The sequence below is a fragment of the Loxodonta africana genome, chromosome 4 (assembly GCF_030014295.1).
Source record: "Loxodonta africana isolate mLoxAfr1 chromosome 4, mLoxAfr1.hap2, whole genome shotgun sequence".
Classification (NCBI taxonomy): domain Eukaryota; kingdom Metazoa; phylum Chordata; class Mammalia; order Proboscidea; family Elephantidae; genus Loxodonta; species Loxodonta africana.
In genome coordinates this window covers 133,555,711-133,580,234 of record NC_087345.1, presented here as the reverse complement: position 1 = coordinate 133,580,234, position 24,524 = coordinate 133,555,711, and the positions used below count along the sequence as shown (strand labels likewise).

The 24,524-nt window shown below is 53.5% G+C and overlaps 2 protein-coding genes and 1 non-coding gene across 3 annotated transcripts; all 3 read left to right on the top strand.

The window, feature by feature from the left end:
• Nucleotides 1-900: 900 nt before the first annotated feature.
• On the top strand, nt 901-961 carry LOC111750886 (U7 small nuclear RNA). The gene has a single exon (XR_002785943.2). It is a non-coding gene; the product is annotated as a U7 small nuclear RNA (small nuclear RNA).
• C4H12orf57 (chromosome 4 C12orf57 homolog) lies at nt 912-2,792 on the top strand. Its single transcript, XM_003410794.4, has 3 exons — nt 912-1,291; nt 1,590-1,766; nt 2,553-2,792. The coding sequence occupies exons 1-3, from the start codon at nt 1,240-1,242 to the stop codon at nt 2,702-2,704; spliced, it is 381 nt and encodes a 126-aa protein (XP_003410842.2). The 5' UTR covers nt 912-1,239; the 3' UTR covers nt 2,705-2,792.
• A 6,421-nt stretch (nt 2,793-9,213) lies between these two features.
• PTPN6 (protein tyrosine phosphatase non-receptor type 6) lies at nt 9,214-20,211 on the top strand. Its single transcript, XM_010590849.3, has 16 exons — nt 9,214-9,381; nt 9,470-9,592; nt 9,865-10,059; nt 12,814-13,003; nt 13,169-13,285; nt 13,392-13,505; nt 13,652-13,748; nt 14,214-14,293; nt 14,467-14,616; nt 16,354-16,485; nt 16,631-16,785; nt 18,833-18,900; nt 19,000-19,151; nt 19,251-19,342; nt 19,702-19,842; nt 20,007-20,211. Exons 1-15 carry the CDS (start codon nt 9,374-9,376, stop codon nt 19,814-19,816), a joined length of 1,788 nt encoding a protein of 595 aa, XP_010589151.2. The 5' UTR covers nt 9,214-9,373; the 3' UTR covers nt 19,817-19,842; nt 20,007-20,211.
• The last annotated feature ends 4,313 nt before the right edge of the window (nt 20,212-24,524 follow it).

The window sequence follows — 24,524 nt, the reverse complement described above, 5'->3', positions numbered from 1 at the left end:
GATGGCTACGACTCTTTCTTTGCGGGCTGTGGGGTGGGGTGGGGGTCTCTGCGCAGCAATGCCCAGAGAAAAAGCTGTGGAACCTGAGATTGGAGAAATGGGAGGGACAGGACCTAGGGAAGGAACTGGGTGTAGGGAGCCTGCAGAGCTGGAGAGGGGATCTTGGAAGAAGGATGGTTATACTGGGCAGGAGCGCCATGCCCCACCTGGGGTGCTGCCACTGCACGCCTTCCAAGGCTGGGGAAGTTGAGCTGTTAACAGGCCTGCAACAGGCCCGCCTGTGACATGGTCCTGTCTAAGGAACTACCCTTAACCCTTGGGGGTGTTCCTGCCACTGTTCCACAACTAGGGGCCACCAGAGTCCTCTGGAACAAGGGTTTCAGAGCTGGATCCTTTCTGTGGAATAGTTTGAGACAGTTATGAAGTGGATGTGGGCGTAGTTTCAAGTAGGTCAATGTGATTAGAACTCTAATTACCCTTCGGTTTTGAAGAAGGAGTGGGTGACACTTTCAAAGGGCTGGAGGAGAAATAAGGGCGTTACGCTGCAGCGCCCACCCCTGAACAAGGCCATTTTAGGAAAGCACAAGAGATGCGCTTGCTCCCAGCGTTTATTGCTGCGAATCACAGGCTTCGTTCTTAAAAACTAAGGGGGGGTGTGTGGCTGGCTGCTGTTTCAGCCAATCAACACCGCGCTCATTTGCATAGGCTCGTAACAAATGTTCACAAACTCTAGAAATGAATAATTGAAGTTAGTTCCTTAGAATATTGTTTTTTCTATTGAAAGCTAGTGGGCTCCGCTGCTTAGACATTACTGACTATTCAAAAAACTCCGCAGTCAGCTCACCCTCAGCTATAGTGGAGTCCAAGGATATCCCATGTTCTCTCCAAGACGTATTTCTTTAGTGTTACAGCTCTTTTAGAATTTGTCTAGTAGGTTTTCTAGTTTTTCTGGAAGACCCTTCATATGTGTTGTTTTCAAGAATAGACAGGTTTATTTAGGTGGGTGTGGTTTTTGTTTGTTAGTCTTGCTGCTTTAAGATATAAAACTCGTTCTGGTTATTTAGTTTTCCTGGAAGATTCGCGAACTGGGCCATTAAAACTACGCCGTAGCGGCTTCCGGCTGCGGCTGATGCTGCTTCCCATCCGCCCCCCACCGGCCTTACGAGCAGCTGTAGGAGGTGGCTTTTTCTTGCGGAGCATTCCCGCGGCTTCGCAGCACGTGCGGTTTTTTAGTTCTATATGGCGTCTGCCTCGGCCCAACCCGCGGCCCTGAGCGCCGAACAGGCCAAGGGTGAGAAGCATCCCTAATCCCCGGGGTGGGCTGTCTGCCGGGGGAGGATACGGCCGAGGATAGGGAGGGCAATGGCTGCAGTCGACCGGTGTGGGGGGTCCCCGCGTACCATTACTGTCCTTCTGTTAACTGGGGTCCTTGCGCCCTGGAGCGAAGGATTCCGGGACCGGATTTATCGGGTTACGAACGGCTCAGTCCCCTAATTCTCTGTCCCTTTCCCTGCGCTCTCGACCGGGCTCGCTGGTGGTGCTCCGACGCCTACCACGGTACACCTTCCTGGGGTGCCTCTGGGGCGCAGTGGTGTTGGCCGAGGTCATCCAGGCGTTCTCGGCCCCGGAGAATGCCGTGCGCATGGACGAAGCTCGGGACAACGCGTGCAACGACATGGGCAAGATGCTGCAATTTGTTCTGCCCGTGGCTACGCAGATCCAGCAGGAGGTCATCAAAGCCTATGGCTTCAGCTGCGACGGGGAAGGTGGGTTGGACGGGCGGCGTCAAGGTGGGTCGGGGAGAGGGCGCTGGATCGGCTGGGCCCCTGAACTGCGGTTCCCCTTGTTGCCACACGGCGGCAGCCACAATCTGACTAACAGCATTGGCACTCAGGGCGCAGGGTCTACCCTGAACTTGTGCCAGGCGAATTCCTACAGGAGCATTTTGTAGTTACCGTTAATCACTCTAATATCCTTCTTAATCACTCTAATATCCTATTTTAAGATGAGAGACAGAGTCCAATAGTAAAGTGGCCAGGGTCACAGCAGAGCTAGATTTGAACCCAGTTCTGCTAGCGTTTTAGTGAGAAGACTGCATCACGAGAGCTTGCTCTGCAGCGCCTCCAAGGTGTTGAAACGGTAATCTCTGTTTGGGGGTTGGTGGTGAAATTTCCTTGGTGAAGTCACGCTGCGTCGCAGCCCTCCTGTGCCCCGTTGTAGACCTTGGACCTTGGACCTCTTGGGTATTTATACTTTGGATTCTTGTGACTAAACTGCTAAAATGGCTCACCTGAGAGTGAGATGCACACTGCTTCGGATATTTTTCAGTCACTGTATTCCTATCCAGCTGTGCTCAGCGTGGACCAGGAAGTGGTTGATCCAGGCCACACCGGAGAGAGGCCAGAGAGGCCAGCCTGTGTCCTGTTTCGCAGACAGCTACCTGGCCAGTTGGGGAGCAGCCAGTGACTCATATCCCATCCGCATACTCCTCCCACCATCTTGGGTATGCCAGTCACCAGGGTGTGGGGTTGACTCTCCACTCCCCCTTGTAGGTGTCCTTAAGTTTGCCCGCTTGGTGAAGTCCTACGAAGCCCAGGATCCTGAGATTGCCAGCCTCTCAGGCAAGCTGAAGGCTCTGTTCCTGCCGCCGATGACGCTGCCACCCCATGGGCCTGCTCCCGGTGGCAGCGTGGCTGCCTCCTGAGGGGCTTGGCCCTCCCCTGTGCCCTGTGCTGATTCGGGAGTGGAAGACCTTAGCTTCCCAGAGGATAATAAATGTGCCTGTGACTTGGCCTTAGTGTCAGTCTTTTGATACCTTAGCAGCCCCCACCTCCTGTCTCCAGATTCCCTCACCAGTCCAGGCTGCCCCACCTCTCCCTTTCCAGATCTTTCCTATGCTCCCTGCTGGGCCCAGCCCTGCACCAGGCTCCTCACTTCTCCCCACCCAAGGAAGGGTAAGAGGGTGGGCTGGCCCTTCGACACACTGGGTGGGTGGGTAGGTGGGTGGAAGGGCCTGCATGGTGGTGCCTCCTCTAAGGCATTGGGCTTCCAGGGCTTTTACTTAGGCCCCTTGGTACCCACATTGGTCGGTTTTCCCTTAGCCAGGGCTACTTCCTGGTCTTTGCCCCATCTGCCCTCCCACTGCTCTGCCAGGTGGAGCTCTGGGTGGCTCCTCCCCTCAAAGGGAAGGAGGCCCTGGACAGGCTGACAGGCCTGCTGGACGACTGGGACTGGACTACTGAGCGGGACTAGAGGGGGAAGTGGGAAGTGGGCTGCTGTGGGCTGCCTGAGGCTAACCCCGCCCCACCTGTCCCTGCTCCAGGATCTTTAAGTCCAGGGGCTTGTCCCTGCGGTGCCATTGGCCTGGCAACCTGGTTTGAGGAGGAGGTAGCTGAGTTCTGAGTATTCTTCCTCACCTGGCCTGGGTCACTGTGCTCTGCTGTGGCCCTGGCTTGGCCCCACCCCCTGCGGCTCTCTGCCTGTTACTCCCCCAAACTTTCCTGGGAGATGCTGTCCCGTGGGTAAGTCCCCTGCCCCACCTGGGTCCCACAGGCTCCTGTTAGTTTGGGAGGGAGGGTTTCATGCTCATTCCTGACAGGCTATGTGACCATGAGCCTGACTGGGTCAGCTTCCTGTTCCTACATACCCCTCATCTCCCCAAGGTGCACGGACCCGCATGCTCATTCATGCTCCTCTGCCCCCTGCCTTTTTTATTATACTTTATGCCTGACAGAGGTATGGTCTATTCTCACTGTCTCACATTTCCACCTCTAGCCTCTGGTCCCCTGCTTCTGCCTCCTGCTTAGGATCTACCGCCCCTGGGTAACCCACATCACCTCAAGCATGACATTTCTGAAAGGCAAACCTGAGAAAGCTCTCCCCTGTCCACTCAGCTCCCCCCCTGCGCTTCCTAGTCTCTAGGTTTGGTTCCCTTAACTGCCTCCTCATCATTCATTCAACAAATAAATATTGAGCATCTGTTATGAGCTCAGGCTGCTAACCAAAAGTTTGGCAGTTCAAATCCACCAGCTGCTCCTTGGAAGCCCTATAGGGTGGCTATGAGTGAGATTATGTGCTAGGTACTGCTTAAGGTGCTGGGAATACTGCAGTAAATAAGGCAAAAACAGCCCCTGCTCTCATGGAGCTTACATTTTAGTGTGAAGTTGCAGACCAACCAACCCAATAAATAGAATCATTTCAGATATTCATAAATGTTATGCAGAAAATGAAACAGCTTCATATGAGAGTAAGTGCCAGGGGGGCCAGGGGCATTACTAGCTGGAATAATCAGGGAGGGCTTTTCTAAGGAGGTGGCATTTGAGCTGAGGCCTGGATGGTAAGGAAGATCCAGCCATGTGGTGATCAAGGGTCTAATACTCCTGACAGAGGGCATGGCAAGCACAAAGGGCCTGAAGAGGGAAAAAACAAGCAAAAAAAGGACAGTATGCCTGAAGCAGAGTCAGCTAGTGGGAAGGGAGGCAGGGCCAGGGCAGGTTAGGCCTTGTTGAAGCATGGTTATTTTAAGTGAAAACCTGTTTAGAGAGTGTTGGTGAGTTTGTGGGTTGGTTGGCCCTCAAGTCCTGCTGATTGTTGCTTTCCACACTCACACATCTGCCCCTTCCTTTCTCTATGCTGCCTCCCCCAGTGCACGCCCTTGTCACAGTCAGCTCCACTGACTGGGTTCTTACTGAGTCTTCTGGCCCTTGATCCCTTCCATACCCCGCCACGTCATTTCCCTAAAGTGGCTTGGCAAGGCCTCCACCTGTGCAGAATCCTTCCTTGGTTCCTCAGCCTGGCCTTGTAAAACCCTCCGTAACTGGGTCCAGACTCTCAGAACAGCTTTGCTCTGGCCGCCCTGCTCCACTCACACCCCAGCCCTGCTCCTCAAGTGGGTCCTATGCAGGCCACCTCTGTGGCTTCGCAGATGCTGCCCCTGGTACAGTGCCTGCTCACCTCTCCTCCATAATGGCTGTTCGGTGCCCACCCCACCTGCCCGCTGAAGCCTTCTGCAGCAGCGTGGTTGGTGTGGTAGAAAGGGCAAGGCTCTGGTTTGTCTGCCTTCCTACTCAGTAGCTTGTGACCTTGGGCAAGTTCCTTAACCTTCCTCTCAGTTTTTGTTTCTAAAAATAGACTAATAATGCTAAGTAGAGTTGGGAGGCCAGCGGTGGTTCAGTGGTAGAATTCTATCCTTCCATGAGGGAGACCCAGATTCGATTCCAGGCCCACGCGTCTCATGCACAGCCAGCGCCCATCTGTCAGTGGAGGCTTGCGTGTTGCTGGGATGCTCAGCAGGTTTCCACGGAGCTTCCAGACGAAGATGTTCTAGGAAGAAAGGCCTGGTGACCTACTTCGGAAAATCAGCCAGTGAGAACCCTGCGGATCACGATGGTCTGAATGGCTGTGCGTGGGGTTGCCATGAGTTGGGGACCAACTTGGCAGCAGCTGGCAACAACAACAACAACAAAATAGGGTTGGCATGAGGATTAATGATATAATGTAAAATCTGTTGGCACTAAAACCCTACTACATATCAGCTCTTTAAGTATTTGGGAAATGCTGTTAAGCCCATCTTCGAGGTGGGGATACAGAGGCTCGGAGAAGTTAACTAACTTTCTAGAGGCTATTTCACCTTGTTTGCTCTTCCAGACTGCCTGTCTTCCTGATCTCTATCTTTATCTCCCTATTTCCCAAAGGGGTAATTTTCTCTTCTGAATTACCACGCACTTAAATTTTTTTTTTTGTTTTTACTTTTCTAACTCTCAGTCTCCCTGAGCCTGTACCCTCGTTTTAAAAAGTGGGGAAAATAATTCCTACATCACAGGGCTGTCTGAGGCCCAAAGGAGAATGTGTGTGTGCTCTGCAATTCTAGAACACTATTATTTTTTATTTTCCTGCCAAGGGGCAGCAGGGACCATACATCTTGTTTGAGTCTGTCTTTTGGCTTGGGACCCTTCAGAGAAATTCCTGCCTCTTGGATGGGTCAGGAGTTTTGGGGTGCCTCAACCTTGGTGAGTTTCCTTCCCACCAAGTGGGTTTAAGCCCCAGAAGGAGAGTGGTTTATGGCCAGGGTGCAGCGGGTGTTTGGTTCTGAACATGGACCTGCAACTTCGTGTGTAGTGAGGACTGTGTGTCCGTGTGTGGGTATTCGCGCCAGATCAGGTGTATGTGTGTGTGGATAGACATGGACAATAAGATGCACGTAGTGGGACCGTCTATGCATAAGTGGTGTGCTTATGTGTGTGTGTGTACTCATCTGTATATGACAAGCAGGATGTGTGTGTGTGTGTAGGACCAGAAGGCTGTACTTGTGACAATGTACGTACATGTGTATGATGAGTTTGTTTATTGGACATTGACTCTGTACCAGTATTGTGCTAGGCTTTGGGCATTCTGAGGGACAAGTCGGCCTCAGCACAGTGGGGGCTGCACATGCTTTTCCTGCCCCGTGGGTCGCCGTATGAAACTGCAGGGGTGGTCAGTGTTGAACTATACCATAGACAGACCAAGAAGTTCCCAGGACATAAGAAAGAGGGGAACACACACACAAAGCAGGGTGTGGGGGGTGGGGAGGGAAAGCTTTTTTTTGGAAGCTTCAAAAAATGATCAAAGTAGTTGTCACTGGAAAATTAGACTTTTGTTGGGCTTTAAAACTCTGTGGAAGCCCTGGTGGCATAGTGGTCAAGAGCTACGGCTGCTAACCTAAAGATTGGCAGTTCGAATTCACCAGGTGCTCCTTAGAAACTGTATGGGACAGTTCTACTCTGTCTTATAGGATCTCTATGAGTCAGGACCGACTTGACAGCAACAGGTTTGGGTTTTTTTTCGGTTTTTTAAAAGTTTGTTATTTATTTTCTTCTTAGTTTGTGTTGAGGCATGACATATATAATGTGCATAAATATTAAGTATACGGTTTCATGAACTTAACATTTATACATGCTCGTGTAAACACTACCCAGTTCAAAATGCACCCTCAGTGCCCAAGAAGCTTCCCAGAAATTGCTGTCTCCTAGTCAATTTATTTATTTTTATAAAGGTAATATATGTCCATAGTGTAACATTGAAAAAGGTATTAGGGAGAAGCAAGTGTCTCTTGGAGACAGTGGTGGTTCAGTGGCAGAATTCTCCATGCCGGAGACCTGGGTTTGATTCGCAGCCAGTGTATCTCATGCGCAGCCTCCACTCGTGTGTTTGTGGAGACTTGTGTGTTGCTATGATGCTGAACAGGTTTCAGCGGAACTTCCAGACTAAGATGGACTATGAAAAAGTCCTGGTGTTTCCTTCCGAAATCAGCCAGTGAAAACCCTGTGGATCACAATGGTCCGATCCCATTGCCCATGGGGCTGCCATGAGCTGAGGTAATGACAGCTAACATGGCAACATGTCCCTCCCAGGCCTATTCTCCAGCCACCCAGTTTCCTTTCCTAGAGGAAGCCACCAATATGTGCATCCTTTGTTAGGCTTCTTTCCTCTTGTTTTGGTTTGGTGGTCTTGGTGTTTTGAATTACATACAGACAGCATCATAAGCTTTTAGTATTTAGGGCCTCTAAAGGTCAACCAGCTCTGAGACTATCAGCCGTATCAAGGACCTCAGCCCCTCAGCCCCCAGTCCCCAGCCCCCAGGAGACAGGCCACCTGGTCAGAGTCCTGGGAGCCCTGAGCTCTGGTTGATTCAGACCAGACCTGCCCAGAGAAAACCTGTGGCTTTGGCATAGGTTGGAGGGGAGGGGAAGCTGTCTGGCTGTGTCCCTGACCTGCTCCACGAGATCTGTGTCCCTTCCCATTCTGTTTCTTGGATCAGCCTACATGGTGAGGGTCAGGGAAAAGGTCCAGGGACAAGAAAAAAAAGCTTGAGTTTGACAGGGCTGATGAGGGGTCATTTGGTCCATCCCTCTGCCATAGTAGAGGAGGGCAGCTGTCCTGCTTATAAGCATCTGCAAGCCCTTGGCTAGTAGAGCCTGCCCCGTCTCATTGCAGCCCTGATAAACAAGGAGTTTCTCAGCCTTTGTACTTGGAATCCCTGAGGGCTGGGATAAAGTACTTAAAATCATTGACTTTGGAACCGGACAGACTGGGTTTGAATCCCAGTACTGCCACTTACTAACTGGATGGCTTTGGGCAAGCTACTAAACTTCCTAAACCTCAGGTTCATTACCTGTAAAAGGGGGATAAAGACAGTACCTGTTTCACAGCACAATTGTGAGGATTACCTCAGATAAGGCATGTGTACAACACTATAGCTCAGTGCCTAGCATACAGGCAGTCCTGGGTTGTACAACCTGTAGTTAGGAACCAACGACCCCTATAAAGCCCATTGTATTAAAAATTTAAGGTACATAAAATGGTTCATAACTACAAATGGGCACTTTGCATCACAAGTCAAAACATTATTATTATTTATTATGTGAAAGATGTTTTAGTATATCTGGAAGTGTTTCTTTAATGTTTTTTTATGTATCGAAAGGTACACTACGTGTTATATACTAAGACAAAACTTTGACATTAGATACGAACCATATCTAATTGTTCCGACTTTTATACAAATTTGACTTAAAGACAGACAGGAACAGAACCCATTTGTAAGCCGGTATAGTAAAAAAAAAAAAAGCTAAACCCATTGCTGTCCGATCAATTCCAACTCAAAGCGACCCTATACGGCTGAGTAGAATTGCCCCACATGATTTGGTTTCCAAGGCTGTAAATCTTTACAGAAGGCTACTTGCCACATCTTACTCCCGCAGTTCCATAGAGTGGCTGGTGGATTCCAACCGCTGACCTTTCAGTTAGCAGCTGAGGGCTTAACCACTGGCCCATCAGGGCTCCTTAGCATATAGTAAGTAAGCCTCCATTAAATGATAGTTGTCATCATCATTCTTATTATTCTCTTGGACTAGGGAGGACTGTGTAGAAGCAGCTGGTAGAGGGGAAAAAGTTGGTTTATGACTGCAGGTTCACGGGTGCATGTGTATGAAGCATGATCTTTGCCTGAGGGTGCAAGGCACGCATGTGTTCTCATTTCATGTGTTGTCACATATGTGAGTGCCATGTTCCTGAAGCCTTTGATGGCAGACGTGTGGCAAGTGGGGCCCCATCCCCACCCCCACTGCAACCCCGCTCTGCTTCTCTGCACTCTGCTCTAAAATGAGAAGTACAAGCGAGTTCCCCCAAGGGGTCGGCCGCGCCCCTTCCTGTCCCCGCCCTGCCGGCTGCCCCAGGCCAGTACAGTGGCAGCCCCAGAACCAGGACCGTCGGGGTGGTGAGGCAGCCTGCGCACTAAGAGCCGCATTTGAGGCTCGGCCCCAGAGTTCTGCACCTGCCCCAGACTAGCCTGCAGCACCTCATCCCTGTACCCCCTTCCTTTCGGGGAGCCCCCAGGATGGTGAGGTAAGGGCCTGGGACCCACAGTAGGCAGAAGACAAGGGTGCCCTGGGGCCCAGGGGACCTTGCCTTACAGCCCTACCCTGGCTCCCAGGTGGTTTCACCGAGACCTCAGTGGGCTGGATGCGGAGACCCTGCTCAAGGGCCGAGGCGTCCATGGGAGCTTCCTGGCTCGGCCCAGCCGCAAGAACCAGGGCGATTTCTCCCTTTCGGTCAGGTAGGTGCCCTTCAACTCCAGCCAGCAGGGCCAGCATTTTGGCAGCTCTGTTGTATTGGTCCAGGCCGGCACCACTCTCTTGGGTTCCGCCATGGCAGTGCCGACTCCCAAGCCTGTGCCTCTCCCCCCACCCAGCGTGTTCTCTGTCCCTGTCTGTGTCAGCCCCGTCCCTGTGTGTACCTTGTACTCATGCTCAGGACCTCAGTTGACCCCCCACCCTGTCCCCACTTCTATCCCTGCACTCATGGGCCTCACCGCCTGGTGTTCTGCAGGGTGGGGGATCAAGTGACCCATATTCGGATCCAGAACTCAGGGGACTTCTACGACCTGTATGGAGGGGAGAAGTTTGCGACACTGACGGAGCTGGTGGAGTATTACACACAGCAGCAGGGTGTCCTGCAAGACCGGGATGGCACCATCATCCACCTCAAGTACCCGTTCAACTGCTCTGACCCCACCAGCGAGAGGTGAGGGCCTTCTCAGTCTAACACAGCCCATGCAGAGGGGGGCTGGCTCCGACTCTAACAGAGGCCAGGCCCCTGGACCATGGCACCACTGACCCTTCCACCATCTCCCTGCCCCACCTCAGGAGTCTGTGGGTATCTTCCCTCCACGCTTGCCTGTGGCCGGGGTCTCATAGGACAAACCTCCCACCCCCTCCCATTTACTCTGAGGAAGCAAGAGAAGGTTACCACCCCCTGTGCCAGGGTCCCTGTCAGCTGGCAACCCAGGCCCTACTGGTGACAGGGAGACCACTCGTGGCTGGCCATTCCATTGCAGGCAACTCTGTTGTTAGAAAGCTCTTCCTTCTATGGAACTGAATCTGCCTGCCTACAACTACCCCCTCCCTCTGTACATGCTAATATGGTGAAACGTTGATGTTGTACGTTGATCACAGGGACTAACATTTATTAGGACACCGAATGCCTTATCTTAGCAACACAGTGAGGTTGGGGCTGGGTAGAGCTTGACTAGACACTTGGCCCAGACACAGGTATTTGGAAACCATGTATAACATGGTCACATGTACAAAGGGCCTAGTACTGTGCTGGGCACAAGTAGTGTTCAAGGCATTTTCCCTCCCCTCCTTTTGGCTCTAAAGATGGGGTCCCCAGAACTGGGCTGGTGACTGCCCATGTGGTCTCCTCAAACGATGGCAGGGGGAAACTGAATGCTCTGCATTACTGAAAGTCTGCCCACAATGGCTTATTTTAGCAGCTACATCTCAATAACAGCTCCTATTAAGCTTAAGGGCAGCAGAACAAGCCTAGGTCTTTTTCACATGGACTCTTGAGACCAGGCCAACAGGCCCTTGTCCTGTATTTGTGTACTGACTGTTGAAATGGTTCTGAATCTTGGTTTTGTCCTTTTCAGTCTTTCTGAAATTCACGTCTTCAAACTTGTATCAATATCTTTGTTCAAGTCACTGATTAAAACTTAGACTTGGCTGAGGCTGAGGAAGAAGCCCTGTGGCCTGCCATTGGCGGTCTTTCCAGTTAACACAAAGCCATTGATCCATTTTCCTTGGAGCATTCTTCTTCTAGTAGTGAAGCCCCTGAGTGACTTTCCTCATGGCTTCCATCCTTAGTACTTGCTTGGTATCTGCTCCCTCTTGCCTTTCCCCTTGCAACTTGCATGGGGATTTTGTCGCCCAGACCCTCTTTAACTCCCCATGTCCCCTCTTCCCCCTTGCCCTAAGCCAGGATCTGCCCTGCTGGAGGAGCATGGGTGGATCAAGACCACAGAGAAGCAGTAGATTGTGAATAGAGTTGGAAAAGTGGAGGAGCTGAGTAGGCCTCAGGGAGGAGGCTGAGGCCTGGGTTCAAAGAGCTTGGCAGAAGCAACTGAGGGAAGAGGGGGCAGAGCTAGGGGGTGGGCTGGGGGTGTGTGGGAGGATGGGGTGAGTATTAAGACCAGGGAAGCTGACTCTAAGAGGCCTCTTTGGGTTACCCAAGCTCAGAAGCCTGGGTCTCACCCTATCCTCAAGCAAGTCCTTTGACCCTCAGAGTGTACTGGAGACTCTTCCTCCAGACTTGAGTTTGTGTTCCCTGTCTTTGGCTGCTGCCCTTGCTCTTCTTCAGGAATTTGCATCTGTCCCTGCAATGGCTAGCTCTCTGTCTGTGGTCAGCCTGACATTTGCATGGGAACTTCCTCATCCTGGGGCTGGAGGAAGGGGGCTAGTCCCTTCCCCTCTACCTGGGGCCTAAGCATGTCCCTGCCAGGTGGGGTGGGGTGGCCCAGGGTGCTCAAGGGTGGGGCAGGAGGCCTGGGGTCTCTGAGCTGGAGTCTCCCCTGGGGAAGGGTAAGATGGGGCAGGACAGACAAGCCCCCTTCCTTCCTTCCCCCCATCCCTGCGGTTGGAAAATACCCCCCCCCTTCCCCTGTCCCTGGGCTGAGGAAACCTCACAACCTCACTTCTCACTCTCTCCCCAGAAGGAGTTTTGTGTTTTTTCCATCACGTGGTTTCCTGTGGGGCTGGGCATTGTGGGGCTACAGTTTCCTCCTGGGAAGGGGGTGTGCTTCGGAGAAAGGTCCTAGTTCTGCTTTCTGTCCTGACAGCCCTTTTGAGCCCAGGTCTCCCCTTTGGTGGTATCATCCTGGGCCCCCCAGGTCCCCCTAAGCCCCTTTCCCCGAGCTGAGCTATTTGTCTCTCCCTGTCTCCCTGGGGGAGTTCTCCCCGTCATGCCTCCCTTGTGACTTCCTCTCCCCATCTCCCATCGCGCTCTGTGGTTTGGCTTCTGCCTGCTTTTCTCTTTGTCTCTGGCCTCTTTCCCCAGCCTAGCCCTGTGTCTTTCATGGACACTCTTTTTGGTTTCTCCCCTGCAAGTATTCTGGATATTGCCTGCCTTTCTGTTTTTGCTTCTCTCATAGGAAAGCTGTGTGGTGAGGCGGGCTCTGGGTGCAAACAAAGCCCAGTTATAATGCCTAAGATTCACCTCTTATCAGCCAAGGGCCTTGGGCCAGTGTGCAGTCGCTCAGCCTCAGTTTACTCATCTGTAAAAATAAGGATATTACCTACCTCTCAAGAGTTGTTGTGAGAGAGTAATAGACCTAAAAAAAAGTAAAAAGTAATGGATTTTGAAAGTGTTGAGCATGGTGTCTGGCATGTAGGAGGCATTCAATTTCCCTGCCTTTCTCTGTGAGTGTCTCAGCTTCTGCAGCTCAGTGGTGCCCTGCCCCTGTGGCCTAGAGCTCAGCTTCCTTGATGCTGCCCTCTCTAGGTGGTACCATGGCCACATGTCTGGGGGGCAGGCAGAGACACTGCTGCAGGCCAAGGGCGAGCCCTGGACGTTTCTCGTGCGTGAAAGCCTCAGCCAGCCTGGAGATTTTGTGCTGTCTGTGCTCAGTGACCAGCCCAAGGCTGGCCCAGGCTCCCCACTCAGGGTCACCCACATCAAGGTCATGTGTGAGGTAAGGCTGCCGGGCAGTGGGTAGAGCTCTGGAGGCTGGGCAGGGGAGGTACCCTGCTGGGGCTACATGGGTGCCCCAGCACTGGGGTTGGGGAGGGTCAGCCTGGGCTTGGGTCCAGGGAAGGAGACTCAGGCCCTGTGGGGTGGCCTCGTTTGGGACCCTCAGGGTGGACGATACACGGTGGGCGGTTCGGAGACCTTTGACAGCCTCACGGACCTGGTGGAGTATTTTAAGAAGACAGGCATTGAGGAGGCTTCAGGTGCTTTTGTCTACCTGCGGCAGGTGAGCGGTGGGCCTGGCTACCTCTCTCCTGCCCCTGAGTAGATCCCTAGAGGTGTGAACTTCCTAGGTCTGAAGTCACTGACTTCTTATCCTCCCCCACCCCTAGCCATACTATGCCACACGGGTGAACGCGGCTGATATTGAGAGTCGGGTCTTAGAACTGAACAAAAAGCAGGAGTCAGAGGACACGGCCAAGGCCGGCTTCTGGGAGGAGTTTGAGGTGCGTGATGGGGACAGCAGGCTTGGAGCAGCAGAAGCAGTGTCCTCGCTCTGGCGACCCCTTCCCTTCTCTCCTGACCTGACCTCTGACATTGATCTGCCCCACATTGCCTCTGCTGATGCCCCATTTCCCCTTCTCACCCCCAGAGTCTGCAGAAGCAGGAGGTGAAGAACTTGCACCAGCGGCTGGAAGGGCAGCGGCCAGAGAACAAGAGCAAAAACCGATATAAGAACATCCTCCCCTGTGAGCACTCTACACCCAGGCAGCTGCTATCCCTCCCTCCCCCACAGGCAGCTTTCATTCACCCAGGGAGACTCGCTCACCCCTCCCCCCCCCCCCCCCCGCCAGATCCCCTATCTCACGGGTCTCTGGCCCCCAGGCAAGGACAGTCCACCTCCCCAGGCAGCTTTTGCCTTCCCATCCCCTTGGCCTCTATCCATCCCTCAACAGAACCTTCCCTTCCTCCTAAAAGCGGTTACTTCTCCCAGTGGAGACTCCCCACACCCACCAGGCAGATTCCTAACCCCCCAGCCTTCTTCCTCTAAGACCTCGATTCCCTGCTGCATAGAGACCCCACCCCATCCAGATCCCCGACCCTTGCCTGCCACAGTCCTCTGTGAACCTTGTGGCTTCCAAGACAAGATGGCCTCTGAGCTTAGGGAGGGGGTGACCCAAATCCTTCTCTCCTTCCTCTTTGCCCACTCCAAGTTGATCACAGCCGAGTGATCCTGCAGGGACGCGACAGTAACATCCCTGGGTCCGACTACATCAACGCCAATTACGTCAAGGTCGGTAGCGAGTCACAAGGGAGGAAAGGCTCTGGGCTTTCCAGTCTCAGGGGGGTACCTGGGTCCAAGACACCTAGTCAAAGCCAAAGCTAAAGTCTTGGGCGGGTGGGGTGGTGGGAGGCAGGGTCTGTCCCAGGCCAAGGAGCTCACAGTTTCTTTGCACTTGTCTTCAGAACCAGTTGCTAGGCCCTGATGAGAACGCTAAGACATACATCGCCAGCCAGGGCTGCCTGGAGGCCACAGTCAATGACTTCTGGCAGATGGTATGGCAGGAGAACACCCGCGTCATCGTCATGACCACCCGAGAGGTGGAAAAAGGCCGGGTAGGCTGAGCCCTGGGCTCCCCCTCCCTCAAGTACTTGTTGCTCACCACCATTAAACCAAAGGGATCCTTGAACAGAAGGCAGAAAGGGACCTCAGAGGGCAAAGTCCAGCCCTTTTTGGGAAACTGAGCCTACAGACAGACGTGACTATATGCTGCAACTCCCTGATCCCTGCGTACAACTGTGGGCTCTCCTGAGCTCCAGACCCAGGTTTTAAACTGGCTTTCTTTCTATTTTAATTTTATTTATTTTTTATTGTATTTTAGATGAAGGTTTCCAGAACAACTAGTTTCTCATTAAACAGCACACATATTGTCCGATGCCGCTGGTTAACAACCCCAAGACATGTCAATAGTCTCCCTTCTCTACCTTGGGTTCCCTGTTACCAGCTTTCCTGTCCCCTTCTGCCTTCTAGTCCTTGCCCCATGGCTGGTGTGCCCCTTTAGTCTCATTTTGTTTTATGGGCCTGTCCAATCTTTGGCTGAAGGGTGAACTTCAGAAGTGACTTCATTACTGAGCTGAAAGGGTGTCTGGGGGCCATACTCCCAGGGTTTCTCCAGACTCTGTCAGGCCAGCAAGTCTGGTCTTTCTTTTTGAGTTAGAATTTTGTTCTCCTATTTTTTTCCAGCTCTGTCCGGGGCCCTCTATTGTGATCGCTGTCAGAGTAGTCAGTGTTGGTAGCCAGGCACCATCTAGTTGTACTGGACTCAGTCTTGTGGAGACCGTGTAGATGTGGTCCATTAGTCCTTTGGACTAAACTTTCTAAACTGGTCTTCTTTCTTAATGCATCCAAAAGCAATCTCCCTCCCCGCTCCCCAACTGCTTCTTAGTGGGTTTTCCAAACCAGAGACTTGGGTGTCATCCCTGCCCCTCTCCTACCTGCCCCCATCCAGGCAGTAGCCCCTCCTGTTCTCCCTGGAGTCTGACCCCCTACCCCACTGCCCAGCTGGCCCGCCTTCCTGGAGGCTGCCCCTCTATACCACTCTCTGCACTGTAGTCAGTGATCCTGTCCAAAGTGCTTCTTGGATCAAATTGCTCCCTCTCTGAAAACCCTTCGATGGCTCCCACTTGCCTTCAAGATAAAGTATAGTCTAAAGAGCTGGTGCTTGAGGCCTGGTGGCTTCCCTCCAGGCCCCTGCTTCCTACAACACTCACTCAAATGGACCAGGCTGGGTGAGGTTTCTGTGCCTTTGCATAAGCTCGTTTTCTGCGAGGAAATGACTGTGTCTCTCCACACTATCTCTGCCTGGCAGACTCCTCATTTTTGAAGACCCAGCTCAAATGCTACCTCCTCTGGGATGCCATCTCAGATTTCTGCCATAACCGAGGGAGAACGCGCCTCTCCCTCTGCTGTGCTCCCTCATGTTTTTCCTCCTTTTCACTCGTCTCTCTGCCTTACTGGCCTTTGAGCTCCTACAGGGCACCGGGCACAGACTGTGTCTTATTCGTGTCTGTTGCTCCAGCGTGGTTTGCACATCTTTGGGTACAGAGTGTGCCATGGCTGATGTTTATTGAATGAATAAGTAAGGTGACATGACTGATCAGGCCTCACCACCTGGGGGTGAATGGGCTGAGTCCAGATCTCAGGTATCCTGACCCTTGGCCAACACATCCACTCATCCAACTAATGTTCGATTGGGCCAGGCACCAGGGCCTTGGGACCTGGAATAGAATGGCCTAGAATGGCCCCAGTGCCCTGCTTCTGTGCCTCACGCCCACACTGCCCACGCTTTTCAGAACAAATGTGTCCCATACTGGCCAGAGGTGGGCATGCAGCGTGCTTATGGGCCCTACTCCGTGACCAACTGTGGGGAGCACGATGCAGCTGAGTACAAACTCCGCACTTTGCAGGTCTCCCCGCTGGACAATGTGAGTGTTCCCCATCCCGGCCCACTCCTGGGCCCCCTTGGTCCTGTTCTCTGGTCTGGTTTGGGTAGGACGAGGCACCCGCATCCTAGACAGGATGGGGTGTTGTGTGGAAGCAGGGGATACTGACCCTGTGTACTCGGCCCAGGGGAACCTGATTCGGGAGATCTGGCACTACCAGTACCTGAGCTGGCCTGACCATGGGGTTCCCAGTGAGCCTGGGGGTGTCCTGAGCTTCCTGGACCAGATCAACCAGCGGCAGGAAAGTATGCCTCACGCAGGGCCCATCATTGTGCATTGCAGGTGAGAATAATTACAATGATGTTAATAATAGTAACGAAAATAATAGCTGACAGGTAAATACTGCTAAGTGCTGTGTACTGTCTTAAACAATTTACATGTTAACTCTTTTAGTACCTCCCCTACCCCAGCTTCTTCTGGGTTCCCTCATAGCTCCAAACTCATGTGTAGAACTTGGCTGGAGCCACCCCAGTGTTTGGCTTCCTCCAAGACATCCCCAGATGAACCATGTAGTCCAGCCCTGCCAAACACAAATGAGGAAACTGAGGCCCAGTGACTTGCAAGGTCACCCGCTAGTCAGTGGGAGAGGCCAATTGGCTCTCATGATAGACCTAGGTCCCTGTCACCCCTGCTTTCTCATGTGGTCCTATTCAGCCTGTGTTTCTTTCTCAGGCTCCAGAAGGTTCCATCTGGGGTCCCTGTAGCTCTCTCCATCCCTTCTCTCTTTCCCCTCAGTAGCCCTGAGGGGGCTTAGACATCTTTATGGCTCCCGCCTCTCTCCCTGCTCCTCCAGTCAACATCACCCCCCGACCATGGCCCCACCTTGGCCACCTTGGCCCCAGGGTTGTAGATGGCAGGGAGGGGGCTGTCTTTAGGAGGGGCCATGCAATACCAGCTCCACTGGAGAAGCTCATGTTCACAATCTCCCCTGTTCCTGCAGAGGTGAGGATGTGAGATCAGCAAAGAGGGGCAGGGCTGCCAACAAGCCTGAGGAGGGAATCCCCTCAGAGGACCCTATTGGGCTGGCCCATCCAAGGGCTGATGGGAGGGTCTCCCAGTGGGTGCAGAGTTGGGACAGAGGCAGCCTGTTTAAACTGCAGCCCTTCCACTTACTAGCTGTGTGATCTTGGACAAATAACTTCTGGACCTTTGGGTTCCTTCTCTGGCAAATCAAGACGGTAGGAGGTGTCTCAGAGTTGCTGTGAGGGTTAAGTGAGACCATATCACTGTGTCTGGGACACACTAAATCCTCAAACGATGGGCGCTGCTGGCGGTTTAATAACTAACGTGTGGTGGGGAGTGGGGGGAAATGAGAAGCTGCTTTGTCCTCTTTTCTTCCGTTCCCGGCATGTGACCCCAGCCTTGGCCTGGCCTATGAGGGCCTCAGACTTCCTCCCTCTTCCTGCTAGCTAGCAGCTGTTGTCCTGGGGCAGGGCTGGGTGGACTGAATCTGGAGGTGCCCCACATGCTGTCTTGGGGACCCAGCTCCTCCCTCGCAGAGGCAGACCTATCCCCAAGAACTGCCCTCCTGCTGGCACCCTCCACCCCCATATACACTCAACACATGTCTTAAAATCCCCATGGCCTTTATTTAGATGTTATAAGAAGGAAGTGGGTGAGAGGGGCTTATTTTTGACAATCTGGGTTTGAAATTAGACAGCGGCGCTCAGGGTACCAGCCTGACAGGCTGAGCCAGAGGAGGAGGGACTAGGGTCTGCTCCGGTCTGAGGGTTCTTGGGTCTGTTTGACAAAGGAAGGCAGAGAGTGGGGAAGAAAGGAGGCTTCCCACCGCACCATCCTTCAAGTCTTCTGACCCCAGTGTGACCTCATGTCTCAAAGTCTGCCCTTTTCCTGCCATCAGGGTTTGAAGAAAAAGGGAAATGAAGCCCTGGAGACGGTGGCTCCAAATCTAACTTTTGCAAGGGGAGAGGCCAAGGGTGGGGGACAGAACAGGACAGGATGGGGGAGGGTCCAGAATGCCTGGATGCCCAGGCTGGGCTGTGGTGGGATTGGAGGTCCTAGATCTTTTGGGGTGTGGAGTAGCCACCACCCAGGAATTAGGAATTGAGGCAGGAAGTGGAGGAGTACAGTGCTGGGAAGAAGGACAATGATGGTGGTGAGACTCCGCAAGTCCCTTGCTGAAGTCAAGAACACCGGCAGGGTTGTCAGACTTCTGCCCCTTGCTGTTGGCTGAGTGTCCCTGGGCTGCTTACCTCATCATTCTGGAGCCTCAGTTTCTTTGTGCTCCACCCAATGGCCAGAGTTGGGCCCCGGTCCCCTTCCTGGCGATGTGCTGATGGGCCTCTGATGCCATCCCTTCTCTCCCCAGCGCGGGCATTGGCCGCACAGGCACCATCATCGTCATTGACATGCTTATGGAGAGCATCTCCACCAAGGGTGAGGGGCACCTGGGGGGGCCAGGGTGGGAGGCGGTGAGTGGCTCCTCTGTGCCCACCCCTGCCTGGGGCCTGATGTCTGATTGCTACTCCTGCCCAGGCCTGGACTGTGACATCGACATCCAGAAGACGATACAGATGGTGCGGGCGCAGCGCTCAGGCATGGTGCAGACAGAGGCGCAGTACAAGTTCATCTACGTGGCCATCGCCCAGTTCATTGAAACAACCAAGAAGAAGCTGGAGGTTATGCAGGTGCTTGCAGAGTAGGGCCTGGTGGGGCTGAAGGGGCGGGGTATGTCACACCTGGCCCTCCTAGGATCATCACCTCCCACCACACCTCTCTGCCCACAGTCCCAGAAGGGTCAGGAGTCAGAGTACGGGAACATCACTTACCCCCCAGCCATGAAGAATGCCCATGCCAAGGCCTCCCGAACCTCCTCCAAGTGAGTGACCCCTGCCTGCCACCCCCTAGAATCTGGAGAGGACTTGCACTGGAGCTGGGGAGACGTGGGTTCAAGTTCAAGCTTGGTTCTTACTACCCCTCTTGACAAGTATTTCCTGAGTGCCCACTGTTGTGACCTGTGCTCAGTACTGGCAGTGTGCTAATATATGAGGTGCGGCCTCTGCCCTCAACGTGGTTCCAGCCTAGCGTAGGGACAATGACCAGGTTGCTTTACATTCCTGGCTTCAGTTTGCTCACCTGTCAGATGGGGTGATGGTAGGAACCCCAGGGGGCTGCAGGTGCTGGATGACCGTCTCCTGGCCTGAGCCGATGGCCTACATCCCGCACCTGCCCCTGCAGACACAGGGAGGATGTGTATGAGAACCTGCACAGTAAGAACAAGAAAGAAGAGAAGATGAAGAAGCAGCGGTCAGCAGACAAGGAGAAAAACAAGGATTCCCTCAAGAGGAAGTGAGCTGGCACCCTCCAGAGGTGGCCATGGTAACAGCCTGCTACTCCAGTCTCCTCCCTGCCTTGCTTGCTCTGTCCCCTGGGCCTGTGGCTGCACCTCACCCTGCCCTCCCCAGCTGCTCCCAGACCTGCTCCTTTCACCCCCTCCCCAGGTTCCAGCCACTCTCCTCACTCCTTTCCCCTTCTCTCTGCAGCCTCAGCCCTGACCCCTGCAGAGGCCTCCAGTGGATGACCCACAGCCTGAACCAAGGAGTCCCCCTTTTCCATTGTAATTTAAATGGCCGTGTCCTCACCTCCCTCCCCCTTACACTGTAAATAGCCCAGCAAGGCCCAGGCAGGGCCAGGTCCTTCTACTCTTGTAAATAAAGTCCCTAGGGTCATTGTGTGTGTTGCCTCTACCTCTGTGTGCCTGGGCGGGAGTGGTAGAGAGGACCTCAGCCCACAGCATTGGGGTGGAGTGGAGGTGGGCTGGGAAGTTGTCTGTGTGGGTGTGCAGAAGCTCAGCCTTGGCAGTCACACAGACCTGGTGCTCTGAGCAACCTTGGGGGTAGCCTTGGGCAAGAGCCCTCAGTCTCTTTTATTTAAATGGGGGATAATCATAAGCGCCCTGCCCCACCCCCCAAAACAGGGTGGATGTAAAAGATCATTGAGATAATGGATGACCATAACAATGACAACAATAATGTATTAGTCAATGGCCATGGACCAAACCAAATACCAGTTGCCCTCAAGTGAATTCTGACTCATGGTGACCCCATGTTGTCAGAATAGAACTGTGCTCCATAGGGTCACCAGGCCGTTCCTACAAGGTGCCTCTGCACCACTCAGGAACTCCTTGCCATGGGCCAAAACAAACAAACAAACAAACAAACAAACAAACAAACAAATAAACAAACAAACCTGTTGCCATGGTGTTGATTCCAATTTATAGCGACCCTATAGAAAAGAGTAAAACTGCCTCAATAGGGTTTCCAGTGAGCGGCTGGTGCATTCAAACTGCTGACTTTTTGGTTAGCAGCCGTAGCTGTTAACCAGTGCACCACCAGGGCTCCTGCCATGGGGCAGGCACTGCTTAAAAGACTACATGTATTACTTCAATCTAGGCCCTTTATCATTCCCATTTGATAATAGATCATAGGACTATGGAGCAGTACAGCTCCAATAGTCACCCAGTCTGGCCCCACACTCCTCACTAAGGAGTTGCAGCTGGGGGGTGACCCCAGGGGGGACATGACCACACACCCCTGATACTGACCCCCAGATCTAAGTACTAAGAAGATTAATAAAGGTGGGAAAGCACAGGCCTGACGCCTACCTCCCCAGGCTCCCACTCGTCTGGGCCAAGGTGGGCCATGTGAGCCTGCTTCTCCCATCGCTGAGGCCGCTGCCACCTCATACTCCCAGTCTGGTCCTAGTTCGTGTAGTGGCCGCCCCCTGCCAGAAGATTGTGTTTTTTGTCTTCTTTTCTCGTGTCCAGAGTGGCCTTCCAGCAGATTTCTTTGCACTAAGACTTTATCTTCACTTAAAACTCTAAGCTCCTGGGGCAGTAAGCCTGTGTGAGTCAGTAAGAATTGGTTCCCTGCTAACTGGGACTTCTAAGAAGTGGGGATGGGTCCTAGAGCAACATAGGCTTGAATTCGCTTATTCAGCAAATGCCTGTGTGTGTCTACTGTGTCACAGGCACTGGACTAGTGGTGCGGATGACATGGTGGACAGATAGTTCCTGGCCTCACCGGGATTAGGAGACTGGTTAGGAACACACACCCAGAAACAGTCCACAAGCATGTTAAATAGTTACTGGCAGGTATTAAGAAGAATGCAAACAAAGAGGAGAGAGAGAGCAACACAATAGCTGACTGGAGCTGCGGCCCTCTAGAGGGTGGGTGGGTGGGGCGATCACCTGGCGGCCTCAGGGCCCTTCTCCAGCAACTGCCTTTCTGAGCCTAGCAGAGCTGCACAAAGAAAAGGCGAGGTCCCACCCCTTTTAGCTGCCCTTGGGCTGGGACCTGGACTGCGGGAGAGAGACAGGTGGGTGCAGAGCAGCTCTGCTCTTGCTGGGCGGGCCTGCTGAGAGGGTTGAGAAGGGTCAGTCTGATGCTCCTGGCCAGCTTGGGCCTGGTGGTAGTTCAGGGAAGCAGTGACCTGGGCAGGGGCAGACACCTGGCACTGGGGGTGAGGAAGGCTGAGCTCTGCTGGGGATCTGCCTGCCCTCCACAGGCCTGTCAGTGCCTCCTCCCACTCCTTTCCCTCAGGCTATGCCCAGACAGGCCCTAGGCATTGAGGGGGTGAGGGAAGCACAACTCGACCTGTGCTGACCCCTCACTGACCTTGGGGGGTCTTGAGTCTCTGGTTGTAGGCAGGGTCAGGCCTCAGAGGAGGGCACTAGGCCTGGGGGCAGCAGCGGCAGTGGGGAGCGGCTGAGGAGGAAGGCAAAGCGGATCCAAAGACAGCCTTTCCTTTGCTCTTGGGAAGATCACACTCGCTAGTCTAGCCCTGGGGGCAGAGTAAGCCAATTGGAGGGAGGAGACCCCAGGACAGGTTGGAAGGCCTAATGGCTGGGTCAGGCCTCAGAGGAGGCGCCTGTGGCTGGCGTTGGGAGGGAAGGGGTTAAGGCGGTGGAGGGTGCAGCCTATGGCAGGAGGACACACCTGCGCGCAGGGCGGCGGGCGGGCGGGGCCCAGGTGAGGAGTCCACGGGTGCCAGGTGGAGAAGGAAGGAGGAAGAGTGGAGGGCAGGCTGGGCTCTGGGCCATTGAATTCAGGGCTTCGGCTCCCCTTTCTCTCCTCAGCACCTACTCTCTGGGGGGCAAGCGGGTCCAGCGGGTCCAGCGACAGGTAAAAGCCACTGGGAGAGGGGTCCTTGGGCTGAGCTAGGGACTGCAGAGCGGGGAATAAGGGCCGTTGAATCGGTGTGAGTTGGGAGCAGGGACAGGCTGTGGGGGTGGTGGTGGACAGACAGGCAGGGGGGCTGCTGAAGTCTTTCCTGGGCCTCAGCTGATCAGTTTCTTAGGGTGGGGCTGGTGGCGGAGAGCAGGACTCACCCGGAAGTGTCCCTAGGGACGCGGGTGGTGGGGGGGAGGGGAGCCACTGTTCTGCAGCCTCTCCGCAGGGAGCCTGGGTCTGGGGCTGCCTGGCTTGGAGGTGGGTAGGCTGAGTGGGGGACCCCGTCTTACCCAGCAGTGTTTGGGTGCTGGATGGGAGTCTCTAATACTGCCGGGTAATGATGGAGGCCCCTGTCTCCATGTCAGCGGTATCACCTCAGGCCCCCAGCCCCCAGGGGGCCGAGTCCCTGTACCTCCATCTTCCTATCCACCCTGGAGGCCTCTTCATCTCCAGCGCAGGGCACTGCAGAAGAGGTGGCTCTCTACAGCCGCTGCCCATTGAAGGGACACAATGGGCCCTGGATCCTCCCCCAACCCAGTGTGATTTGTCATTTGGTGGATCCAGAGCCCACATTTGACCTGAAACCTGCGATTGACTCCTGCACTTTCAAGAGACCTCATCTGGCCTATGGCCAGTTTCCCTGTAGCAACTGGTCAGCTCTAGCCTGGGATTCCATGTTGGCTGGCTCTGGGTCCATCTTCCAGTACAGTGTTGGATGGTCTAATGGTGAAGCTCCTAACACTGTCTGGTAAAGATGGCCCCCGGGTCGGTTTCCTCTGCAATGACCTTCAGGGCAGCCTGAAGACCATGAAGTTCTCCTGACCAACAACCTCTGACCTTTACCCCACCAGATGCGGGGTGAATCACTAGGAAAAGGGGAACAATGCAAAGGAAACAAAATGGCTGCCTCTAAGCTGTAGCAGGATTTGGAAAAATTTGTTTCTTAGGCACCTCCATTCTCTTCCTGCCTTGGGAAAGTGAAGGAAATAAAATGTGAATAGGAAAGCATGGAGGGTTGATCCAGATTACTTGACCCATCTTTTGTGTGGTTGTCAGTTTCTTATTAGGCTCCCAGCTTCTCAGGCTGGGGTTGCCTCGTCTGCTTCCTCTCTATTCCTTTCATGATATTTAGCCCCCAGATCAGGGAAAGCTAATCTACTTTCTTCAAACTCTAAGACATTGAACATTAATCCTGTCCTTCTAATATGCGTTTTTGTAATTCCTGTACATGCTTTTGACCACAGTGCTTTGTTTTATAGTTCCAAATGTTCCTTGTCTCTCCACAGGGACCAAAAATAAAACCAAACTCATAGTGACCCTATAGGACAGAACTGCCTCATACGGTTTCCAAGGAGTGGCTGGTGGATTCTTAACTACGCTGGCACTCTTAACCACTGTGCCATCAGGGTTCCCCCATAGTGGCACAGAATGGGAAATGGGAGCTGTAGGGGGATATAAGTACAAGCAATAGCTTTTCTGGTGCTTGGAAGTCAGTGAGGGCTGTCTCAGCAATGAGGAGGCTCATCTTAAGGACTGAAAACAGGCACCTCTTCTGTGGGGGACCCAGAGCTGTGGGAGTAAAGAGCCCACCTCCCTAGGTAGAGCCCTCAGTTACACAAATAACTCCTCAGACCTGGTGACCGAGAAACTGAAAGAATGGGTAGCCCACAGTAGGCACCAAGATCCACTGGGCACAAATGGTCTCCCCCACAGCTACATGAAATCTTGTTACCAAGGAAGCAGCACCCCTTGGGTCATCAGTTTTTTTGTCTGGCTCAGCAAAGCCACAGCTGCTCCAGCCTCAAGAAAGATGATGTTGGTAAAGAAATG

Bases quoted from the DNA above. Each gene is read 5' to 3' on its own strand.
- C4H12orf57 (XM_003410794.4), top strand. From the start codon at position 1,240: ATGGCGTCTGCCTCGGCCCAACCCGCGGCCCTGAGCGCCGAACAGGCC. The intron at 1,292-1,589 runs GTGAGAAGCATC...TCTGGGGCGCAG, and splicing joins GAGCGCCGAACAGGCCAAGG to TGGTGTTGGCCGAGGTCATC. The intron at 1,767-2,552 runs GTGGGTTGGACG...TCCCCCTTGTAG, and splicing joins CTTCAGCTGCGACGGGGAAG to GTGTCCTTAAGTTTGCCCGC.
- PTPN6 (XM_010590849.3), top strand. The intron at 10,060-12,813 runs GTGAGGGCCTTC...TGCCCTCTCTAG, and splicing joins TCTGACCCCACCAGCGAGAG to GTGGTACCATGGCCACATGT. The intron at 18,901-18,999 runs GTGAGGGGCACC...ACTCCTGCCCAG, and splicing joins GGAGAGCATCTCCACCAAGG to GCCTGGACTGTGACATCGAC.